This window comes from Podarcis cretensis (assembly GCF_951804945.1).
Source record: "Podarcis cretensis genome assembly, chromosome: 15".
Taxonomy (NCBI): Eukaryota; Metazoa; Chordata; class Lepidosauria; order Squamata; family Lacertidae; genus Podarcis; species Podarcis cretensis.
The window spans coordinates 22,783,626-22,803,383 of record NC_137185.1 but is presented as its reverse complement, the minus strand read 5'-3'; the positions used below and the strand labels follow the sequence as shown (position 1 = coordinate 22,803,383).

At 46.7% G+C, this 19,758-nt stretch overlaps 1 protein-coding gene across 1 annotated transcript in view; it reads left to right on the top strand.

The window, feature by feature from the left end:
• SORL1 (sortilin related receptor 1) overlaps positions 1 to 19,758 on the top strand; it is a 115,585-nt gene that overhangs the window by 83,782 nt on the left and 12,045 nt on the right. Inside the window, exons 27-41 of the mRNA XM_079954896.1 lie at positions 925 to 1,032; positions 1,581 to 1,712; positions 3,690 to 3,821; positions 4,786 to 4,920; positions 5,030 to 5,185; positions 7,063 to 7,212; positions 8,093 to 8,221; positions 10,784 to 10,910; positions 12,164 to 12,333; positions 13,792 to 13,904; positions 14,286 to 14,390; positions 16,692 to 16,764; positions 17,856 to 17,938; positions 18,522 to 18,618; positions 19,276 to 19,460. Of these exons, the coding sequence (XP_079811022.1) occupies positions 925 to 1,032; positions 1,581 to 1,712; positions 3,690 to 3,821; positions 4,786 to 4,920; positions 5,030 to 5,185; positions 7,063 to 7,212; positions 8,093 to 8,221; positions 10,784 to 10,910; positions 12,164 to 12,333; positions 13,792 to 13,904; positions 14,286 to 14,390; positions 16,692 to 16,764; positions 17,856 to 17,938; positions 18,522 to 18,618; positions 19,276 to 19,460 (1,895 nt within the window). The remainder of the gene's footprint in view (positions 1 to 924; positions 1,033 to 1,580; positions 1,713 to 3,689; positions 3,822 to 4,785; positions 4,921 to 5,029; positions 5,186 to 7,062; positions 7,213 to 8,092; positions 8,222 to 10,783; positions 10,911 to 12,163; positions 12,334 to 13,791; positions 13,905 to 14,285; positions 14,391 to 16,691; positions 16,765 to 17,855; positions 17,939 to 18,521; positions 18,619 to 19,275; positions 19,461 to 19,758) is intronic.

Below are 19,758 nucleotides of genomic sequence, written 5' to 3'. Positions count from 1 at the left end.
AACAGCATCAGGCTGACTCCTGTAGAAAACCGGTTGCTGGACTTGATGGAACTTGGATGCAACCTGCATTGTGTCTTTGTTAATGTCCACAATCCACCCACCTCTAAGGCACACCTAAAAAGAACTCCAGATGTCTTGGAAGAAACCTTAAGACTATCTTCCCCAGCCTGATGCCCTCCATCAGTTGTTGGCTTCCAGTTCCCATCGGCATGGTCAGTGGTGAGGGATGGAAGGATATCCAACAATATCTGCATGACACCAGGTTGGGAAAGCCTGTTTTAGACACCGTCCCTTGTGATGTGGGAGGAACTCCACCCCAGTTTCTGCCCTGCATTCTCTGTAGAAATAGGGTGGGTTTGTTTGTTTTTTGAAACTCCTGTTCCATTGTTTCTTATCCTTTGGTTAGGGAATGGGAGGAGAGGAGTCCTGGGTGAACCTTGTGAAAAACCCAACCCTCTTCCTTTATTCAGGGGCCATTGGTAAGAACCAGTGTGGTGTAGTGGTTAGAGTGTTGGATAAGGACCTTGGGAGACCAGGGTTCAAATCCCTACTCAGCTGTGAAGCTCACTTGGTGACTTAGAGACAGTCACTGCTTCTCACAGGTTTGTCGTGGGGACGAATTGAGAAGGGGAAGAACCATGCACACCACCTTGGTCTCCTTGGAGAAAAAGTGGGATATAAATGTGATAGATAGATGATAGATAGATGTGATCCAATTCCTGCAATTTCACCCTTGCTGGTGAAGGAAGTCTTGTGTGTTCACTCTTGGTCTGGCCTTGATGTTCATACCAGCCATATAATTCTCTACCTGGCTCCCACTTTGGTGGAGCATTTTGGATCTGTGGAGGCACACCCTGGAAGTTGTTCGTCATTGAATGTTTTTTTGTGTTTGTTCTGTTATTACAATTGAACTGAACTGAGCAGAGAAGAAGTGCAACGGCTTCCAGTGCCCTAACGGGGGTTGCATCCCTTCCAGCAAGCGCTGCAACGGCGTCCGTGACTGCTCTGACGGCTCTGACGAAGAGCATTGTGGTGAGTGCGCCTGTGGGGTTGTGCACTGGGATAATAGGGGGTATTGGTGGTGTGAGGAAGGTATTATTATTTAATACTATTCTAATGATTGTTGAATGTTACCTTTTTGATGTAGGTTGCCTCTTTTAAAGTTTTATTATCACATTTTTGTATTGCATTAGATTGTTATGGACATTTTTTGTTTCTTCAGCTTGTAAACCACCTTGAGTATTGTAAGATAGAAAGACGGTATACAAATTAAAAAATTAAATGAATGAAATGATCCAGGAATGTGAGGAGATAAATTGCCCCATCACTTTAAACCCTGAGCAGGCTTCATGCATAATGTGAAGCAGCGGTCTAATAATTAACTGTGGTTTTTTAAAACCATGGTTTACTGTTACATGCAACCAGGTCATTCACTGAACAAGCAAGCGATGAGCCAAAGGAGAGTCTAAAGGAGAACACTGAGCATGTTGGGGCGGGGGGCGGGGAGGAAAACGCAACCCTAGTTCTCTTCAGCTTTTAAAATTCTCTTATTTTCTGTCTGGTTGCTTGGCTGTCTGCAGAGCCCATCTGTACGCGCTACATGGATTTCGTGTGTAAGAATCGGCAGCAGTGTTTGCTGCGTTCCATGGTGTGTGATGGCACCGTGCACTGTCGAGATGGCTCAGATGAAGACTCTGCCTATGCTGGATGTTGTAAGCATTGTTAAAATTGTTTTGCTTTGCTTGTTGTTTTTTTCTTCCAAGCAGGGCAAGGCTTGGGCACCATGGTAATTAAGCACTCTGTAACAGCAGCTGGTCCACCTTTTCTCATATAACCTTCCTGTCTTGGAAATAAAGAGCTCCAAGGGCTTCCTCATTAAACAATTGTAGAGACGTTACAGAATCTCCAGTTTCTGTGCTGTTGAGCCAATCAATGCAGAGGAAGTGAATATTTTGCAGCCCAGGGGCCACATTTCCTTCTGGGCAAGCTTCCAGGGGGCCACATGCCAGTGTGGGTGGGGCCAAAGGCAAAAGTGTGCTAAGCCACAGGTGCAAATATTACATTTACATTATATTCTCAGCTCTATACTCTCTTGCCTTACAAGGTTCTGGTAAGAAGATAATATATGCGAAGCAGCCTTTGAACAATCTCTGAAGTGCTATATAAACACAAGGCGTTAGATAACCCATTTGCCGAATTTTGCCCCGTTGCTTGTAATGTGTGATTGCAGAATCACATAGTATTTATTTATTTTAAGGATTTATATATATTGTTTAGTAATGCAGTTTCTAAGCAGAGTGCAAAAGGGATACAACCTAAAAATCATTTAAAATTAACCATAAAATCAGAAGGAGAAAACTGTTGAAATAAAAAGGAGTCTTCATCACGAGCCGGAAACTCTACAGTAACTGTTATGGCGGGGTATGTGTGTGTCCAACTTTTCATACCAAGTGGCTGCAGGAGTACTTCGATACAGAACCTGCGTGTCACACCCTGAATTAAATTTCCATATCATAAATTAAAAGTGTTCACAGTATAGTTAATATCATTTAATATACGCAATGCATGTAATTAATATACACACAATTGATGCAGTTGATATACAGTGAACACAATGTGCACAATTAGTACCGTATTTTTCGCTCTATAAGACACACTTTTTCCCTCCTAAAAAGTAAGGGGAAATGTGTGTGCGTCTTATGGAGCGAATGCAGGCTGTGTGGCTATCCCAGAAGCCAGAACAGTGAGAGGGATCGCTGCACAGCGCTCCCTCTTGCTGTTCTAGCTTCTGGCTTAGCCCCTCTGTCCCTTCCCCCATCTCCTGGAAAAGCCTGCAAGAGCCACGCTCCCTTTAAAGAGCCGCGGGGGCCGTTTTGGGGGATTTCCCCCAAAGAGGGAGAAGGGCCTGCAAGCGCCGCACACACGCTCCACGCGGCTCGTGAAAGGGAGCGCTGAGCAGAGCCTGGGATGCATACAGGCTCTGCTCAATGCTCCCTTTAAAGAAATTTTTTTTCTTGCATTCCCCCTCTAAAAACTAGGTGCGTCTTATGGAGCGAAAAATACGGTAGATACAATATAGACAATATATTTAATTAAACATATATAATAAAATACCCAATTAGTAGATTTGATTCATTTAATATTAAAAAAAATCAATACACTAGAACAGTATTTCCCAACCTTGTGCCTCCAGCTGTTTTTGGACTACAATTCCCATCATCCCTTGCCACTGGTCTTGCTAGTCAGGGATGATGGGAGTTGTAGTTCAAAAACAGCTGGAGGCACAAGGTTGGGAAACACTGCACTAGAAGATGCATGTGCTTTCATTAATAACTCAGGAGACAAAAAATTATTTTTTTATGGCTTTAATTTTTTTTTCTTGGACGTTGATGAGGGTCGCAGGGTGGGTTGGGCCTCTCTGTATTTTAGCATAATACAAATGCTGAGGCTGAAAGGGGAGGACCCAACACAGCCTCATCAAGGACTGTATAGGCTCTCTTCTGCCTTGTCCACATGTATACCAAATGGAAGAGGCAGTGACAGGGTGGAATCTGAAAATATTGCCTTATAACTGCAGCTCGTACATAAGCTAGGTGGGGAGGTGGCAGCGATCGCCAAGGAGGTACAGACTTGGATAATGCCATCTGTGGTTGTTTCTAAAACAACAAAATCAATTCTTTTACTTGCAGCCCAAGACCCTGAGTTCCACCACACTTGTGACCAGTTTAGCTTCCGGTGTCAAAATGGTGTGTGCATCAGTTTGGTGTGGAAATGTGACGGCATGGATGACTGTGGGGACTATTCCGATGAGGCGAACTGTGGTGAGTAGAAAAAGGAAAGAACAAAGAATCCTCCTCCTCCTCCTTCTCTCTCTCTCTCTCTCTCTCTCTCTCTCTCTCTCTCTCCCTCCCTCCCTCCCTCCCTCCCTCCCTCTCTCTCTCTCCTCTGATAATGGAAATAGATGAGGAGCAGCCCCCTATGGAGCTACAACCCAAGGGTTGGGCCTGTTTGGGGCAGAGTCTCCTCATCAGTGCCCTAATGGTCCATGGTTGCAGGAGGCTGAAGATCCGTTACTATTTCTGTAGCCAGGTTTCTGTCTCCAGCATCCAAGATTCGCCCAATCAGCATCAAAGGGGAGCTTTTTAAACCACCTGAGATGAAGCATTCTCACCCTTTGTGCCGATTGGTGCCAATCAGAGTGGCAGGAAGTCAGTCAGCCAGAGGATGGGCTCCTGGGGTCACTCTGGAGAAGGTGTTTGGGCAGAGCACCTAGGAGGGTGCTAAGCATTTAGGGAACACTGAAAAACTCAAGATTCTTCCGTTTCAAGAGAATAGTGTGGAAGTTCTGTTACCTACCATGGAACTTCAATGTAAGCACACTCTGAAAGAAGAAGCATGCCAGATCCCTTGCCCGTGTACTTGACAGAAAATTGCAGATCTAGCTGGAAGACAACACTTGGAGATCTGCATTGATTGTTGCAATGAAATCCTGCAATTCTATACAGAGCTACAATTTCCAGAGTTCCCTGTGAAGAGAGCTTGACTGTTAAAGCCCTCTGGGAATCTTAGTTCTGTGAGGGGAATAGGGGCCGCCTAGCAACTGCCAACACTCTTAACAAACTACAGCTCCCGGGATTCATTCATGCCTGTTTAAAGTGGTGCGATAACTGCTTTAAACGTTTAATGCTGATGAGGCCTCAGTTTCAGCCTTTGTTTCTTTTATTCTGTGCTTACTCAATTGCACTTAGTAGGCAGGAGATGATGGGAACTCTTTGTCCTCCTCAGAAAACCCAACCGAAGTCCCAAACTGCTCTCGGTACTATCAGTTCCAGTGTGACAATGGGCACTGCATCCCTAATAGGTGGAAATGTGACAAAGAGAACGACTGTGGCGACTGGTCCGATGAGAAGGCCTGCGGAGGTAAGAAAGTGAACAAAAGGAAGGAGTTGTTTGGAGGACTTGCTAGACCCGCGGTCAGGTTGCACTAGGCTGTTGTTGACGAGATCCTGTCTTAACGGTTTAATTTTAGGTTCAGTTGTCGTCCCCGTCACCACCTTGGCCCCTGCCACATGTTCGCCTAACCACTTCCGGTGCAATGGCGGTGCTTGCATCATGAACAGCTGGGTTTGCGACGGATACCGGGACTGCTCAGATGGCTCTGACGAGGATGCTTGCCCCACAACACGTAATGCTCCCTCGCTAAGGGCTGCTCCTGCTTTAATTTTTATACAACTTCTTCATCTGCCTCCCCCCCCCCCACTTGGCTTGTGGTCTACATTGCATTGAAAAGGGGCTGAGGTGAAAGCTAAGGGGTCATATGTGTGGGAATATTGAGGATAGTAGGAGAGGATATATTGATTAAATATTATCCTTCCTCACTCACGCTAGTGAGCTATTAGCAGAGCACATTCCCTTGCACATTGCTGGAAGCTAGTTGATGGATTCGTTAGAACTGTTTGAGTTTAGCGATCCTGTCCAGCTTGTCCAGATTGGATAGTTCCCTCTTGAAAACAATAATGACACAACAGTCTTCTTTCAAAAGTAATGATAAGGTTTACTTACATTCAGTTCACAGTATGCTCCTGAAGGCAGCCTTTAGCTTGTAGTTACAGAGAAAAGTGTGGGTTCATCCTCTGTGAGGGGTGAGCCCATGTGCCAGCACACAGCAAAAGGCAAGATGGAATAAGGCGAAAAAGGAAAAAGGAAGATGGCTGCATGACCAGCCCTTTTGTAGGGTCTGCTAGGGTCACGCCCATCTACCTGGTCAAACGGAGGGGGAGGATGCTCCAGATCAGGTGTGACAGGAAGTCCTCCTGGCTGGACACTGAGATCCAGTGCCGAGGGCCTTCTGGCAGTTCCCTCATTGCAAGAAGTGAGGTTACAGGGAACCAGACAGAGGGCCTTCTCAGTAGTGGCACCCGTCCTGTGGAACGCCCTCCCATCAGATGTCAAGGAAATAAACAACTATATGACTTTTAAAAGGCATCTGAAGGCAGCCCTGTTTAGGGAAGTTTTTAATATTTAATGCTGCATTGTTTTTAACACTCGATTGGGAGCTGCCCAGAGTGGCTGGGGAAACTCAGCTAAACGGGCAGGGTATAAATAAATAAATAAATAATAATAATAATTATAATTATAATTATAATTATAATTATAATTATAATTATAATTATAATTATAATAATAATTATTATTATTATTATTATTATTATTATTATTATTATTCCCCTGTGTGTCCACTCTGGGCAAAAAGGAAATGTTGTATTTGACTGCTTTTGTGCTGTTACATCCCACTGGAGCACTGAAGGCAGGGGCTGGCATGCTCAGAAGCTTGTCCAGGGATTCCTTGAGCCAATTGGGAATGGCAGGCTGGCTCCACCATTAACATCTCCTTGTAGTATGCAACCCTAAAAGTCTGTCTGGGACCACGTCCACACCATACATTAAAAGTGCTATGGCGCCACTTTAAACAGTCATAGCTTTCCACCCAGTAATTCTGAGAGCTCTAGTTTGCTAAGGATGCTGAGAATTGTTAGGATCTCCCCACCTCCTAGAGCTACAATTCTCAAGAGTTCCCTGGGAAGAGGGACTGGTTGTTAAACCACTCTGTGGCCTGAGATTTGGTCTTCGTTCACATTGGTCTGTTCAGCACCCCGTATAGATTGAGTGAGCTCTTTAGAATGATTCCGAAAAGTGTCGTAGGTTCTGGAGCAGAAGGCGTTTCCCCGAAGGAAGTAAGTTTGGAAACCTGACTTAGGGGAGCAGCAGGTGGCAACAGAGACAAAGGTTCCTCTGGAGTAGCACTCCAGCCTTCTGAAGCCCATTAGCAGGGTGGACGAAGTCTTGGCTCAGCTTTTTTTGAGGCTGCTGTAGGTCGTCCTCATCCCTCACGGCAGGCAGAGGCTGCCATCTGGTGGTCAGGAAAGCGAATCAACTTTTTCCTTTTTTGGACCAGTGAAAGTCATAAAAGTGAAATGCACATAAAAGATGCAGAATCTAGTTTTGCTTCTAATGTGGTTTTTTTTAAAAAAATATGCTTCTCTCTCTACCCCGCCTGCCCAGCAATCGGTGCAACTTCAACGTCGCCCAGTGTCCCCGGACGCTGCAGTCGATTTGAGTTTGAGTGCCAGCAGATGAAGAAATGTGTCCCAAACTGGAAGCGCTGTGACGGCTTGAGAGACTGTCAGGATGGCACTGATGAGCTGAACTGCCGTAAGTGCTTATCGGGATTGTGTTGAGCAGAGCACCCCTACCTGCTTGTCCTCACCCCTCTTCAAACTCTGGTTCAGATTGTGCAAAATGTGCCTCTTTATTTCTCTGGCTGTTTATGCACAAGGCACAAGGGCCACAGGTACCTGTGAATATCCAAGCAGTGGCTCACTACTAGGGAGAAGTTTGAATCTGCAAGTGAAGTGCTCTTGCTTGCTGTTGATAGGGAAGGGAACATTTACCCGACTTGTCTCCCTGTGCCTGCAACCACCCCACCCCCCCCGTCCCGAAACCTCAATTCATTGATGCCTTCATCTTTACCTGTGCTGTCATCTGCACATATGCAATGACTGTTTCAACTGTACACACCTTGTTTTGAGGGATGCGGGTGGCGCTGTGGTTTAAACCACTGAGCCTAGAGCTTGCCAATCAGAAGGTCGGTGGTTCGAATCCCCGTGACGGGGTGAGCTCCCATTGCTCAGTCCCTGCTCCTGCCAACCTAGCAGTTCGAAAGCACGTCAAAGTGCAAGTAGATAAATAGGTACCGCTCTGGCGGGAAGGTAAACGGCATTTCTGTGCGCTGCTCTGGTTCTCCAGAAGTGGCTTAGTCATGCTGGCCACATGATCCAGAAGCTGTATGCTGGCTCCCTCAGCCAATAAAGCGAGATGAGCGCCACAACCCCAGAGTCGTCCGCGACTGGACCTAACGGTCAGGGGTCCCTTTACCTTTACACCAAACAGAAATAATTCTCAAGGAACTATGGAATACTTGTGGATTGTGATTAATGTTATGCATACTCGGCTTCAAACACGGGAGGTGGGAACGCACTGCAGGCAGAGTAAATGGTAATGTGTGCACGGCCTTATTCTTTCTGTCTTCCAGCTACTCACAGCACCTTGTCGTGCCCTAATGGGTTCAAGTGTGAAGATGAAGAGGCTTGCATCACAATGACGGAGAGATGTGATGGGTTCCTGGATTGCTCAGACAGCAGCGACGAAGGAAACTGTACCGGTAAGTCATGCTGCCCTGCTGGGACCATGACCCTCTGCAACATCTTCTGTGTTTCAGTGGAGTAGAGGGTCAGCTGATTGGTGCTGACTGCAGACCTTGCAGCTCTCAGGGAACTCTCCCAACTGCCACTCATCCCAGTGGAATTGGTGGTGGTTCTGACAGCAACCGCCCCCTGGGAACTGGGAACTCCCAAGTGCAGCCAACCACAGCTGCAAACCTCACTTTTGGCAGGGACTAGTTGTGCTTGGGAGTTCCCGGGCGGAACCAGTTCCAGCAGGGTTTGCATCTGGCGCCAAAGGCAAGTCATCAAATGCAAGTCTGGTTGGGACAAGGAGCAATTTGGGTGTGTGCCCGAAGGCTCTTGATTGCAAGATCTTCACCTGTTATCTTTAGATGACGTTGGGTGAAGGGCAGACAGGCATGGCTTGGATAAAGCAATTGGGACTGTTTAGAGAAAAGGAGAGTAAGAGGCAACACAATAGAAGTTTATGCAATTATGAGTAGCGTGGAGAAAGTGGGTGGAAGAAAGTTTTTATCCCTCTCTCATAGCATTGCAATCTCCAGTGAAGCTGAACGTCGGAACATTCAGGATGGATAAAAAGAAAAGCACTTTTTCATGCGGCACATAGTTAAGCTGGGACTCCCACAGAAGGCAATGATGGCCACCAACCTGGATAGCTTTAAAATGGCATTAGATGAATCCATGGAGGGTATGACTTAATGGATGATGACTGTGCTGTGCCTCCAAAATCAGAGGCAGCAATGCTTCTGAATTCCCATTGCTGGGAACGACAGGAGCGGGGAGCACTCATGTGCTAGGGTCTTACTTTCAGATTTCCCACAGGCATCTGGGTGGCCACTGTGTGAACAAGATGCTAGACTAGATGGGCCATTGGCCTTATCCATCAGGCTCTGCTAATGTTCTGCAGGTCAGTTTCAGACCCCTCCTGGGCCTTAAGTGGACCATGGACCGGAGGCTCCCCAAGCCTGGCAAAGTCCTTGTGTGCTAAGATGCTGTCTTGACAGATTCCCCCCCCCCTTCTTCCTCTCCTCCTTCTCCTATGCATCAACTTTGCTGGTAGAACACTGTTCTGTCAGCACAATCCCTGACCCTCAATTCATTATGGCTTAGATAATAGTCACACTAATAGTTATCGATCACTTTCTCTCTTTCTCTCTCTGCCCCCACTACACCTCTCCACCTTGGGATTCAACCAATTTCCTCCTAAAGCACAGGGGGGGCTGAGCATCAATCAGTTTTTAGTTCTTTAATTAAATATTGATTTGGAGAGGCTGCCCAGACTCGGCTCACCCACCAGGACACCGAGATCAGCAGGCTGGCCAGAATTCTAAAGAGAGAGACACACACACATAGCAGTTTTGCGTTATCCTCATGAGTGCAAACTGCCTTTGAGAGGCTTTGCAACCTCCCGTTGATGCTTGGAGAGACTTTGAGCTGACCTGTGAACATAAGGACATATGTACGGACCTGCTGAATCAGGCCGAAAGGCTCATCTAATCCAACATCGTTCTCACAGTGGCCAACCAGATGCCTCGTTTGGGAAACCCAAAACCAGGACCTGAGAGTGCAACAGCACTCTCCCTGCTTGTGATTCCCAGCATAAGGTACTCAGAAGCATTACTGCCTCCGATAGTGGAGGTAAAATATAGCCATCGGGGCTAGCAGCCGTTGACAGCCCTATCCTCCAGGAATTTGTCCAACTCCCCCTTTTAAAGCCCTCCAAATTAGTGGCTATCGCCAGTAGCTTTTGCAGAAGTGAATTCCATATAACTATGTTCTGTGTGAAGAAGAATTTCCTTTTGCCTGTCCTGACTCTTCCAGGATGACCTCGGCATCTAGAATGACAAGAGAGGGAGAAAAACTTGCCTCTTTTTATTTTCTTCAAATCAGGTATAATTCTATATACACCTCTGTCACATCGCCTTCCTCACATCTTTTTGAACCTGAAAAGCTCCAAACGACGTAGCATTTCCTTGCAGCGGAACTGCTCCCACCTCCCAATCAGCTTGGTTCCCCTTTTACGAAGGGTCTTCAACTCTGCAATATCACTTTTGAAGTGTGGCAACCGGCGCTGTTCCCAATGGCATTTGTCCCGGGCGCTGGCTGGGATGGATGGGTGTTGTGGTACAAAACATCTGGAGAGTGCCAGGTTTGCAAATTTAAAAGCCACCCCCCCCCATGCAGAACTTGAGGGATGAATTCAGATGGGATGCAGATGAATGCAAAAGCTAATTAAAATACTCAAGAGAGATTGAGAATTCTTACACTCCCCATCTGCAAAGATGCACCCAAGGTGGTTGGTGTAAAACAGGCTTCCTCAACCTCGGCCCTCCAGATGTTTTTGGCCTACAGTTCCCATGATCCTTAGCTAGCAGGATCAGTGGTCAGGGATGATGGGAATTGTAGTCTCAAAACATCTGGAGGGCCAAGTTGAGGAAGCCTGGTGTAAAAGCTGACCCATCACTTGGTCACTTAGGCGTTGTGTAAACTCATTCCCTTGCCTCTACCAAACTTGGGATTTTTACATTCTGTTTCCCTAGATGACACTCTTGTCTATAAAGTGCAGAACCTCCAATGGACAGCCGATTTCTCTGGCAACATCACTTTAACCTGGACCCGCCCTAAGAAGATGCCCCTTGCATCCTGCGTCTACAATATTCATTACAGGTAGCCTCGCTGGGCAGCTTTAGCATAGCAGTCATGACTAAAATCAGGCTGTGTGTGCAAACACCTAATTGAATCCGAGCTTATTAGTGCAGTTGCTACTATACCATGAACAAATTACAGAGGTCCATTTGCAGCAAGCAGAATCAAGGGCACTGCCCCCTAGGAGACTACAATGCAAACAGAGAAAAAAGCAACAGAAGGAGAAGAGGGATACAGATGATTATAAGAGTTGAATGTAGTCCAAATGAGTTGTAAAAAAGAATTGATTTTGGCTGTGGAACGATGTTAAGGAATGGATCTCTATTCAGGGCTTGCCCAAATGATGCTCTTGGCGAGATGTACTGCCTCCTCTCTGTTCAAACTTAAAATACATTAGAAAACAGCAACTTGTGTCCCATTTTAGGTTTTGCTGCCTGAGTATCTTGCATATAGCTGCCCCCAGCCATGGCTTTGGTTGGTGGGCCTCAGGGTTCTAGTAAACGGCAATGGAGATCCTTTGGTTGTGCCTGATGTAGGTGCTCCTTTTAGATCAGGGGTGTCTAACTCAAATTCATCGGGGGCCGCATCAGCAGTTTGGTCACCCTCAAAGGGCCGGTTGTATCTGTAGGACTTACAGTACAGGAGAGAAGGGTTCAGGCAGCCGTTGGATCTGTCACATCACAGGATGGCATGCGCTCAATATAAAAACAAGTGTGGGTTTCCTGAATGCATGTAAAGTGGAGGTTTCCTGTGTAGAACGGCCGGCGCCGCTAGAGAGCAGACGTTCTCTGGCTTGTAGGCTGCCGCGCATGCGCTGAAGAGGCGGCTTTCTTGTGTCAAAAAAAAAGCGCGAGAATAAAAGGTGAAGGCCGCCGGCGGCTACACGGGCCACATGACGAGGTCTGGCGGGCCGCATTCGGCCCACGGGCCTTGTGTTTGACACCCATGTTTTAGATAGACCAGGGATGGGAAATCTTTCGCCCTCCAGATGTTGTTGGACTTCAGCTCCCCTCAGTCCCAGCCAGCCTGGTCAGGAATGATGGGAGTTGTTGTTCAACATCGACTGGAGAGTCACAGACTCCCCATTGCTGTTTTAGAGCATGCCTTGCTGACATTGTAAGAGTACCAGAATGATCATGCCCCCACAGTAGAATTAGATGATGGATTATGTTTATGTGAGCCAATTCCATGATCTCCAGCTGCCGAAATGGCTCCTGCCTGATTTACATTTTGAAGCAGTGTTGCTGATGCTTCTTTGAAACTCCCAAATCTAGGATGGTTGGTGAGAGCGTCTGGAAATCCTTAGAAACCCACAGCAACAAAACCAACAGCGTCTTGAAAGTCCTGAAGCCAGACAGCACGTACCAGGTCAAAGTTCAGGTTCAGTGCCTGAGCAAAGCGTACAACACCAACGATTTCATCACCTTGCGTACCCCGGAAGGACGTAAGTCAGCTCGCTCGTTTGTGGCACACGTGGAATTAATTACAGAATGAAAGATGCCTTTGTTAAGCCCAAAGCACCGATTTACAGAGGATGTGGCTTGCAGTGTTTCTGCACGATCTGTCGCCCTTGCATTATTTTGCAGTTTTCTGCATTGGGTGAGAAGGGCTCATTCAGTTTGCCAGCGTGGTGCGCACCTGCTAACAGGGGAATACCCTGTTGCTCACAGGGTGCTGACTCCTTTTCCTCTTCCCGCTGAAATTAGGCTTGAAATTTTGTGTGGTGACTCAGGGTGGCGTTGCTATTTCATACATAATTCCAGTGTACAAAACTTGATTAGAAAGATGCTTTCCCCTCATGCAGAGGGAGGCAGAGTGAATAAGCTGCTTCAGGCAACAAGTGTTGAGGGGCAGGGCACAGACACGAGCTGTGTGTGTCCTGAGGCCTGTCTCGTGGCCCCTAAGGTAGTCCTCAAGTGTACTGGGGGAGGCTGTCCCCCCACATGACTATTAAAGTAAGGAATACATGAAAAAAGTCGGTGCTGGAGCTTAAAAATTAATATGCAAAAGTTTAAAAGGTGCAAGGAGATAGGATAATAATGTACTAAGGCTGGGAGAACAAATAAATGAATAACACAACAATAACAAAAATAATAGTAGGTAAAGAAGATCACACATAGGTGGAGGGAAGTACTGGGCTGTGGGGGAGGGAGGTGAAGGGATTAATTGAAATTGTTAATGATTGGTATAGGATTTAAGCGATTTAAATTTTTATAAAGAAAGCAGCAAGAAATATCAAGTAAAGGTATCGGAGAGGAGATCGTTGTAAATGAAAGCATGAGGCGTATGGTTTTGTTACATATGATTTGATTTTGGAGTTGTCTTTATTTTGGAGTTGTTTATTGTGAAGAATGTATATTATGTGAATAAATATAATAAAGGATTAATATTTTTTTAAAAAAAGTAAGATTTGGTTGCCAGTCTGGTCAGTGTCTATAGATAGCGTTGTTTGTTTATTATATCAATTTGTGGGCTGCTTTTCCACATAAATGTGCCCAAGGAGACTCATAAGAGCATAGGAAGAGTGATGCTTGAGGAGACCAGGCTAAGTGAGTAAGCAAGTGCCTCTAGGAAGCCTGCAAGTGGGACCTGAGCGCAGCAGCGTCTTTCCCCACTTTCGATTCCCAGAAACTGGCATTAATAGGCTGCCAAGAGTGGAGTCGAGATATTGTAACATTGGAAATTCATCATAAAATAAACTATCTTTCAGTAAAACGTATTACTTAGTTAACATTTATAGGCCAGATTCTGTAATATGACAAATCCTTTCTGTGCAATGGGATATTCATGGAATGGAAGGGGAATTCATGGAATGAAATCTTGTGCAATCAGCAAAATGTCGTAGGCCGGCTCTGTCCTTGTCACTAATCATACCCACCCACCTTTCCCTCCACCCCCCCAGTGCCAGACCCTCCCCGACATCTTCAGTTGTTGCTGAAGAGAGAAGCTGAAGGCGTTGTGGTTTGCCAGTGGGCACCACCAGCGAATGCCCATGGCCTGATCAGAGAATATGTTGTAAGTATTAACTGGACTGATGCCGTACAGAGGGGGAGCCTTGGAGAAATGTGTGTGCTCACAGAAGTATTTCTGTACTTTCTATATCATAAAATACCGGGGCAGTGCGCAGCACTGAGACATAAAAGCATAATTAAAAACAATACATGAAGGAAAATGATAATCAGGGAATTTGGCCTGGGGCCTCATTCCTAGAGCTGAAAGGGCAGCCCTCTTTGGATCTGCCTGACCTGGCCAGTGGGGAGTTGGGGAGAACAGCCCAGGCAGCTCAGACTGGAAGTTTCGCTTCCACCCAGTGCATTGTCTTGAAGAAGTGGGTCCGCTGATGCTTTGCTATAGCTGCAAACCAGGACTCCTCCTCCCTCTTTTCTGCCATATCAGGTGGAATACAGCAGAGCTGGTTCCAAGGAATGGTCGTCTGTGAGAGCCGCCAGCAACTACTCGGAGATAGAGAGCCTGCAGGTCAACATGTTATATACAGTCAGAGTGAGTATATATCTTGAAAGTGATTTGCCCCTCGCATAGGCAGATGGGAAGCGGCCTTTATACCCAGTCAGGCTGTTGGGCTTTTCAGCTCAGTATTCTCCACACTAGGTCAGCAGTGAAAGTCACAGGTGCACAGGCAACAACAGAAGCTTTTGCTTGTGCTGGTAGGGTCCCTCCTCCTTCCGCCACCTGTAAAAAGTAAAGGTAAAGGACCCCTGACAGTTAAGTCCAGTTGCAGACAACTCTGGGGTTGTCACTTTACTGGCCGAGGGAGCCGGCATTTGTCCGCAGACAGTTTTTCTGGGTCATGTGGCCAGCATGACTAAGCCGCTTCTGGTGAAACCAGAGCAGCACATGGAAATGCCGTTTACCTTCCCGCAGGAGCGGTACCTATTTAACTACTTGCACTTTTTGGCGTGCTTTCAAACTGCTAGGTTGGCAGGAGCTGGGACCGAACAATGGGAGCTCACCCCGTCACAGGGATTCGAACCGCCGACCTTCTGATCGGCAAGCCCAAGAGGCTCAGTGGTGTGGACCACAGCACCACCCTGTATCCCTGTTCAAATGAGACTTGAAATAGGACTTCTATTCTGGGGTGTGTGTGTGTTGCCGATAATAGTTTCTCTGGTTTGCAAAAGGTTGGCTGCTTCTGGTCTGCTGCGCAGAAGAGGGCAGCGGCCTGTTAGTTGTTGCCCCAGAGCTCAGGAGTAGCTCTGATCTGGTGCAGCTGTGTGTGGGGGGGGGGAGGGAAACTCAGCTCACAGGCCAGTCTTGGCCTATGGAGCTTATATTTTCAAAACAATGTCCACCTGTCAATCAGCTGGTGTCATTTCAGTGGGCAGCTGGCATCAGCTGACGGGTGGGGCATAATTCTGTGTTGGCGCTGCACTGTTCTGACCATTGGCACGTCTAGTTCTGGGGTGCAGAACTTGCAACCCTCCTGATGGTGTTGGAGCACGCATTTCATCCAGCAACATCTGGAGGGTCACAGGTACCCAGTAAACCTTGGTCTAGATCCATGGCTAGCAGTGGGACTCAGACAGGTACCGTATTTTTCTCTCTATAAGACACACTTTCTCCCTTCTAAAAATTAAGGGGAAATGTGTGTGCGTCTTATGGAGCGAATGCAGGCTGTGCAGCTTTCGCTGAAGCCAGGAGAGCAAGAGGGATCGATCCCTCTTGCTCTTCTGGCTTCGGGGATAGCTGCCTGAAGCCTGCTGAGTGCAGCGGGAGCGCTCCCACTGCGCTCAGGAGGCTTCGCATTGCTTTCGCTGAAGCCAGGAGAGCAAGAGGGATCGATCCCTCTTGCTCTCCTTGCTTCGCTTCACTGGAGAGGCGCTGCGCAGCCTTCCCTCTCTGCGCAGTGCCCCTTCAGCGAAGCGGGAGGAGAAATGGAAGGGGCTCCACTTCTCCTGCTGCTTCGCTGAAGGGACACTGCACAGAGAGGGAAAGCTATGCAGCGCCCCTTCAGCAAAGCGGCAGGAGAACGGAGCCCCTTCCGTTTCTCCTCCCGCTTTGCTGGAGAGGTGCTGAGCAGAGAGGGAGAGAACATTTTTTTCTTGTTCTCCTCCTCTAAAACTAGGTGCGTCTTATGGTCGGGTGCGTCTTCTAGAGCAAAAAATACGGTATTTCCCAGCCCTGTCTTGGGAGAACAGAGTTTAAACAATGGGATGTTCTGCATGTAAAGTGGGTGCTCTAGCGGTGAGCTATAGCCCTTCCTTACACCTGCTGCCTTCCTTCAACTTGGTCAACATGTTGCTGAAGGGGGTAGGTGGGTATCAGGGTCTCCCTTTGCACCACCAGCCTGCAGCTGATTGGTGCCTGCCCACAACATGTCTTGAGTGCCTGACAGCTGCATAACAAAGATCTGCGTGCCCCACTCTTTGAAAAGCAGCCCCCAATGCAGCTCAGCAAACTGCATTTGAAACTCTCCTGAACATCAGAGACAGTCTGTGATGGCAGCAGCAGAAGCTTCTCAGTTCCTTTTTGCTCCTCTGAGTCCTGCGTGAAACCAGGCATTGCCAGAGGGATGGAGAGCAGGTGGGAGGAGGCGATGATGCTGAGTGAGGGTTAGAGAAGTGGCCTTGCTGTAGCAGCCGTCAGGACCCCTGGCTACTACTGGCACCTGGAGGCTTCTTGCTTCCCAGAACCTCATTTTCAGGCTCCCAAGTCTGAGGAACAGAAGCAAGGCACTTACACACCATTTCCCCATCAGCTGTCGCCTGTAAACCTGCTTTGTTTTCATTAAAAAGTCAAACAGCATGCCTTCTTGCATATTAACTAGCCTTCTCATTTGAAAAGGTTGCTGCGGTAACCAGCCGTGGAGTGGGAAACTGGAGTGATTCCAAATCCATACGAACCGTAAAAGGCAAAGGTAAACTATTAACTGATTAATTTCTTTTACCTCTTTTGTTTTGCTGCACCAGGAAGCAGACCAGAGAGAGCAAAAAACCCAAAACCTAAATCTATAAATGAGTCTGAGCCATCTCACATTTTGTTATTTTAATATTAATATATTCACTGGCAGCCTTGGGACGTTCATTATGTTCCTCTCGCTCTCTTCTCTAGGCTGTTCAGTGTGCCAATTACAAATCCATCTATAGTAGCTAACGACTTGCACATATTGTAAATATTAATCACTTGCTACATTAAACAGCTATGCCTTTTCCCAAACTTAACCATTCCCTACTAACAACACTTTTTTAAAACCCTCCAGCTGTTAACGGACTACAATCCCATCATCCCCAGCCACCATGGTAAATGATCAGGATGATGGATATTGTAGTCCAGCGACAAAATTGGTGAAATCTGGGCTAAATGATCAGGAATGGGACTGTGAGAATGGGCCTTTTCCTCCCACCAGCTCATCCCCTCTTGCCTAAAAATTATGCCCCTCTACACGCACACACACACACAAGCTTACTTGGGATGCCTGTAGCAACATCCATCCTAACCCTAGAGCAGGGATGGGGAACTTGTTTCTGGACTGCAACATCCATAATCTCTGATCGTTGGCCATTCTGCATGGGACTGATGGGAGTGGGAGTCCTCATAGCATCAGGGGTGCAGGTACTTGGTTTAAACTGTTAGTTTAAGAGGATTGACTGTAATTAATTCAGCACAGTCAAATCATACTCCTAATCATGGTTGGCATTGACTTTGCATGCAAGAGGGAGTGGGAATGTGAGACTTTATAATCCATATTTTGGGGACTGTAACGTATACATCAGCCCCTATTATTTAAAAAGGAATGGGTTGTTGTTGTTGTTCTTATTATTATTTATTAAACACTGTTGAGACCTACTTGTGGGTCACAATCTACCAGTTCATTACTAGTGTCCAGATACATTCACTGTGATGGACTGGCAGAGTAAGCTGAAAACACAAAAAGAGAATTTTCCATTGGAATTTTGCAAATTTCAGTTTAGTGTCTGATGCCAGTTTCCTCTGTTTCCTCTGCCTTAGTTATTCCACCACCTACGATCCATATTGATAGCTACACTGAAAACTCCATAAGCTTCACCCTCAAAATGGAAGCTAACATTCAGGTAATAAAAATTCGTGGCTGAAAAGCCCAGCTCAAATACACCACACAAAAGAAGATTTTGTGAACTGACGTATAAATGCTGTGCTTTGGAAAGGTTCTCTAAGGTGATGGATTGGGAGCAGGTGTTGGGAGGGAGGCAAATAAAGCATAATTGTGATGCCATTAGGGGTTTGCAATTCCTAGGCAAACAGAAGTTTTAATTACGCTAGCTCTGAATCTTAAACATAATAAAATTCCTGGTATTGGTATCCATTTTGTCTGACAGAGCCTTTTTTGGGAGGTGCAAAGATAATAGAGTATATTTCTGCCTTGCACTTAATCACTCTTAATTTAGTTAACAATGATCCATTATGTTTCTGTTGCACCAAGTTCCTTAGAGAGCTGCCTTTCAAAACCAAAGATGGGGAGGAGAATCAGAGCAGATTATAGCATAATTATTCTCATTCCTGAACTACTGGTCAAGTTGACATATATAGGAGTGATCAGTCAGTTACAAGGAGCTTTTGGTACTTCAAACTTGCCATTTAAAACACATGGACTTGCTTACTTTTTTGTCCTATGCATTCTCTGCTGCCGCCTGACAGGTGAACGGTTACGTTGTGAAAATCTTCTGGACTTTCGACACCCACAGACAAGAAAAAATATCCTTGCTCATTGATGGGGGAAAGTCGGCACAAACTGGTAAGCCTCACCGGAATATTCATTTCATCTGGCAACATCTAATGGAGGATTACCACTGATCAGCAGGGCCGGTCCTATCGTTGGACAGGGGTGAGGCATCAGCCTGAGGCAGTGGGTGGTGCATGCGGGCAGGAAGGTGCTGGAGAACAATACTTGCTTTATGTGTCACATGGCTTGCTGCCCACTACCTAAGCTTGCTGATGACCCCAGGTCCATTGGATGAATGGGGGGAAAAGATTCATTTACTAGTCTAGTGAACAACTTGTACAGGGAATGTACACGGGAGGTGGAGGCACTGCCTAGGCATCCCTAGGCAACAAAGTATTTTGGGCTGGCCCTCTGGATTCTCCCCAGGTGACTCACCTGGGAACAGCAAAAATGCTAAGTGTTCAGAAAGCTGGAGAGCAACACCACCCTATCTGAACCTACTGCTACTGGGCCCACATGACCACTAAATCAGGTGAATTTCACAGGGCCAGATGCAAAATCTTCAGAATGCTTCCCTTTTTTGAAACAAGCAAGCAAGCAAAACCCTTTGCAACCTGGAAATGGACTGCCAAAGTGGGAGATTCTTTTGGCTCGGCCCTAGACCAGCCTTATTTGGGGAGGGTGCTCCACATCCCTGCTTAGCCCAATTGTTTTCCTCGCCCTCAACAGTGAGTAACTTGACTGCTCAGACACAGTATGAGATTTCTGCATGGGCCAAGACGGAGCTGGGGGACAGCCCTCTGTCTTTTGCCCACGTGGTGACCAGCGGCACAAGACCGCCCCCTCCCAGTCTGAAAGCTAAAGCTGTGAACCAGACAGCGGTGGAGTGCAACTGGACTGGCCCCAAGAATGTGGTAAGGGTTCCTTTCTTTTTCTTCTTGTGGAAAGAGCCCCCAGACAGAGCAGAAGAGCCTGTCCTCTTTCTAAATGTCTGCCTGCCATTCACGTGTAATTTTTGCAGTTGGTCCCAGTTAGCAGAATCCTGTGTTCAGGATGCTGCATAGCCCAGCTGTTAAAGACAATGGTTTTTCATCAAAAAGTGGCAAGCTTATTGTTTTCCTATTTTCAGGGTGTATATCCCATCCAAAGCTGGTGTGGTAGGCCACTTGTTTGTTGATTATTTAAAAAAAAATGTATCAAAGCAAGTAACAA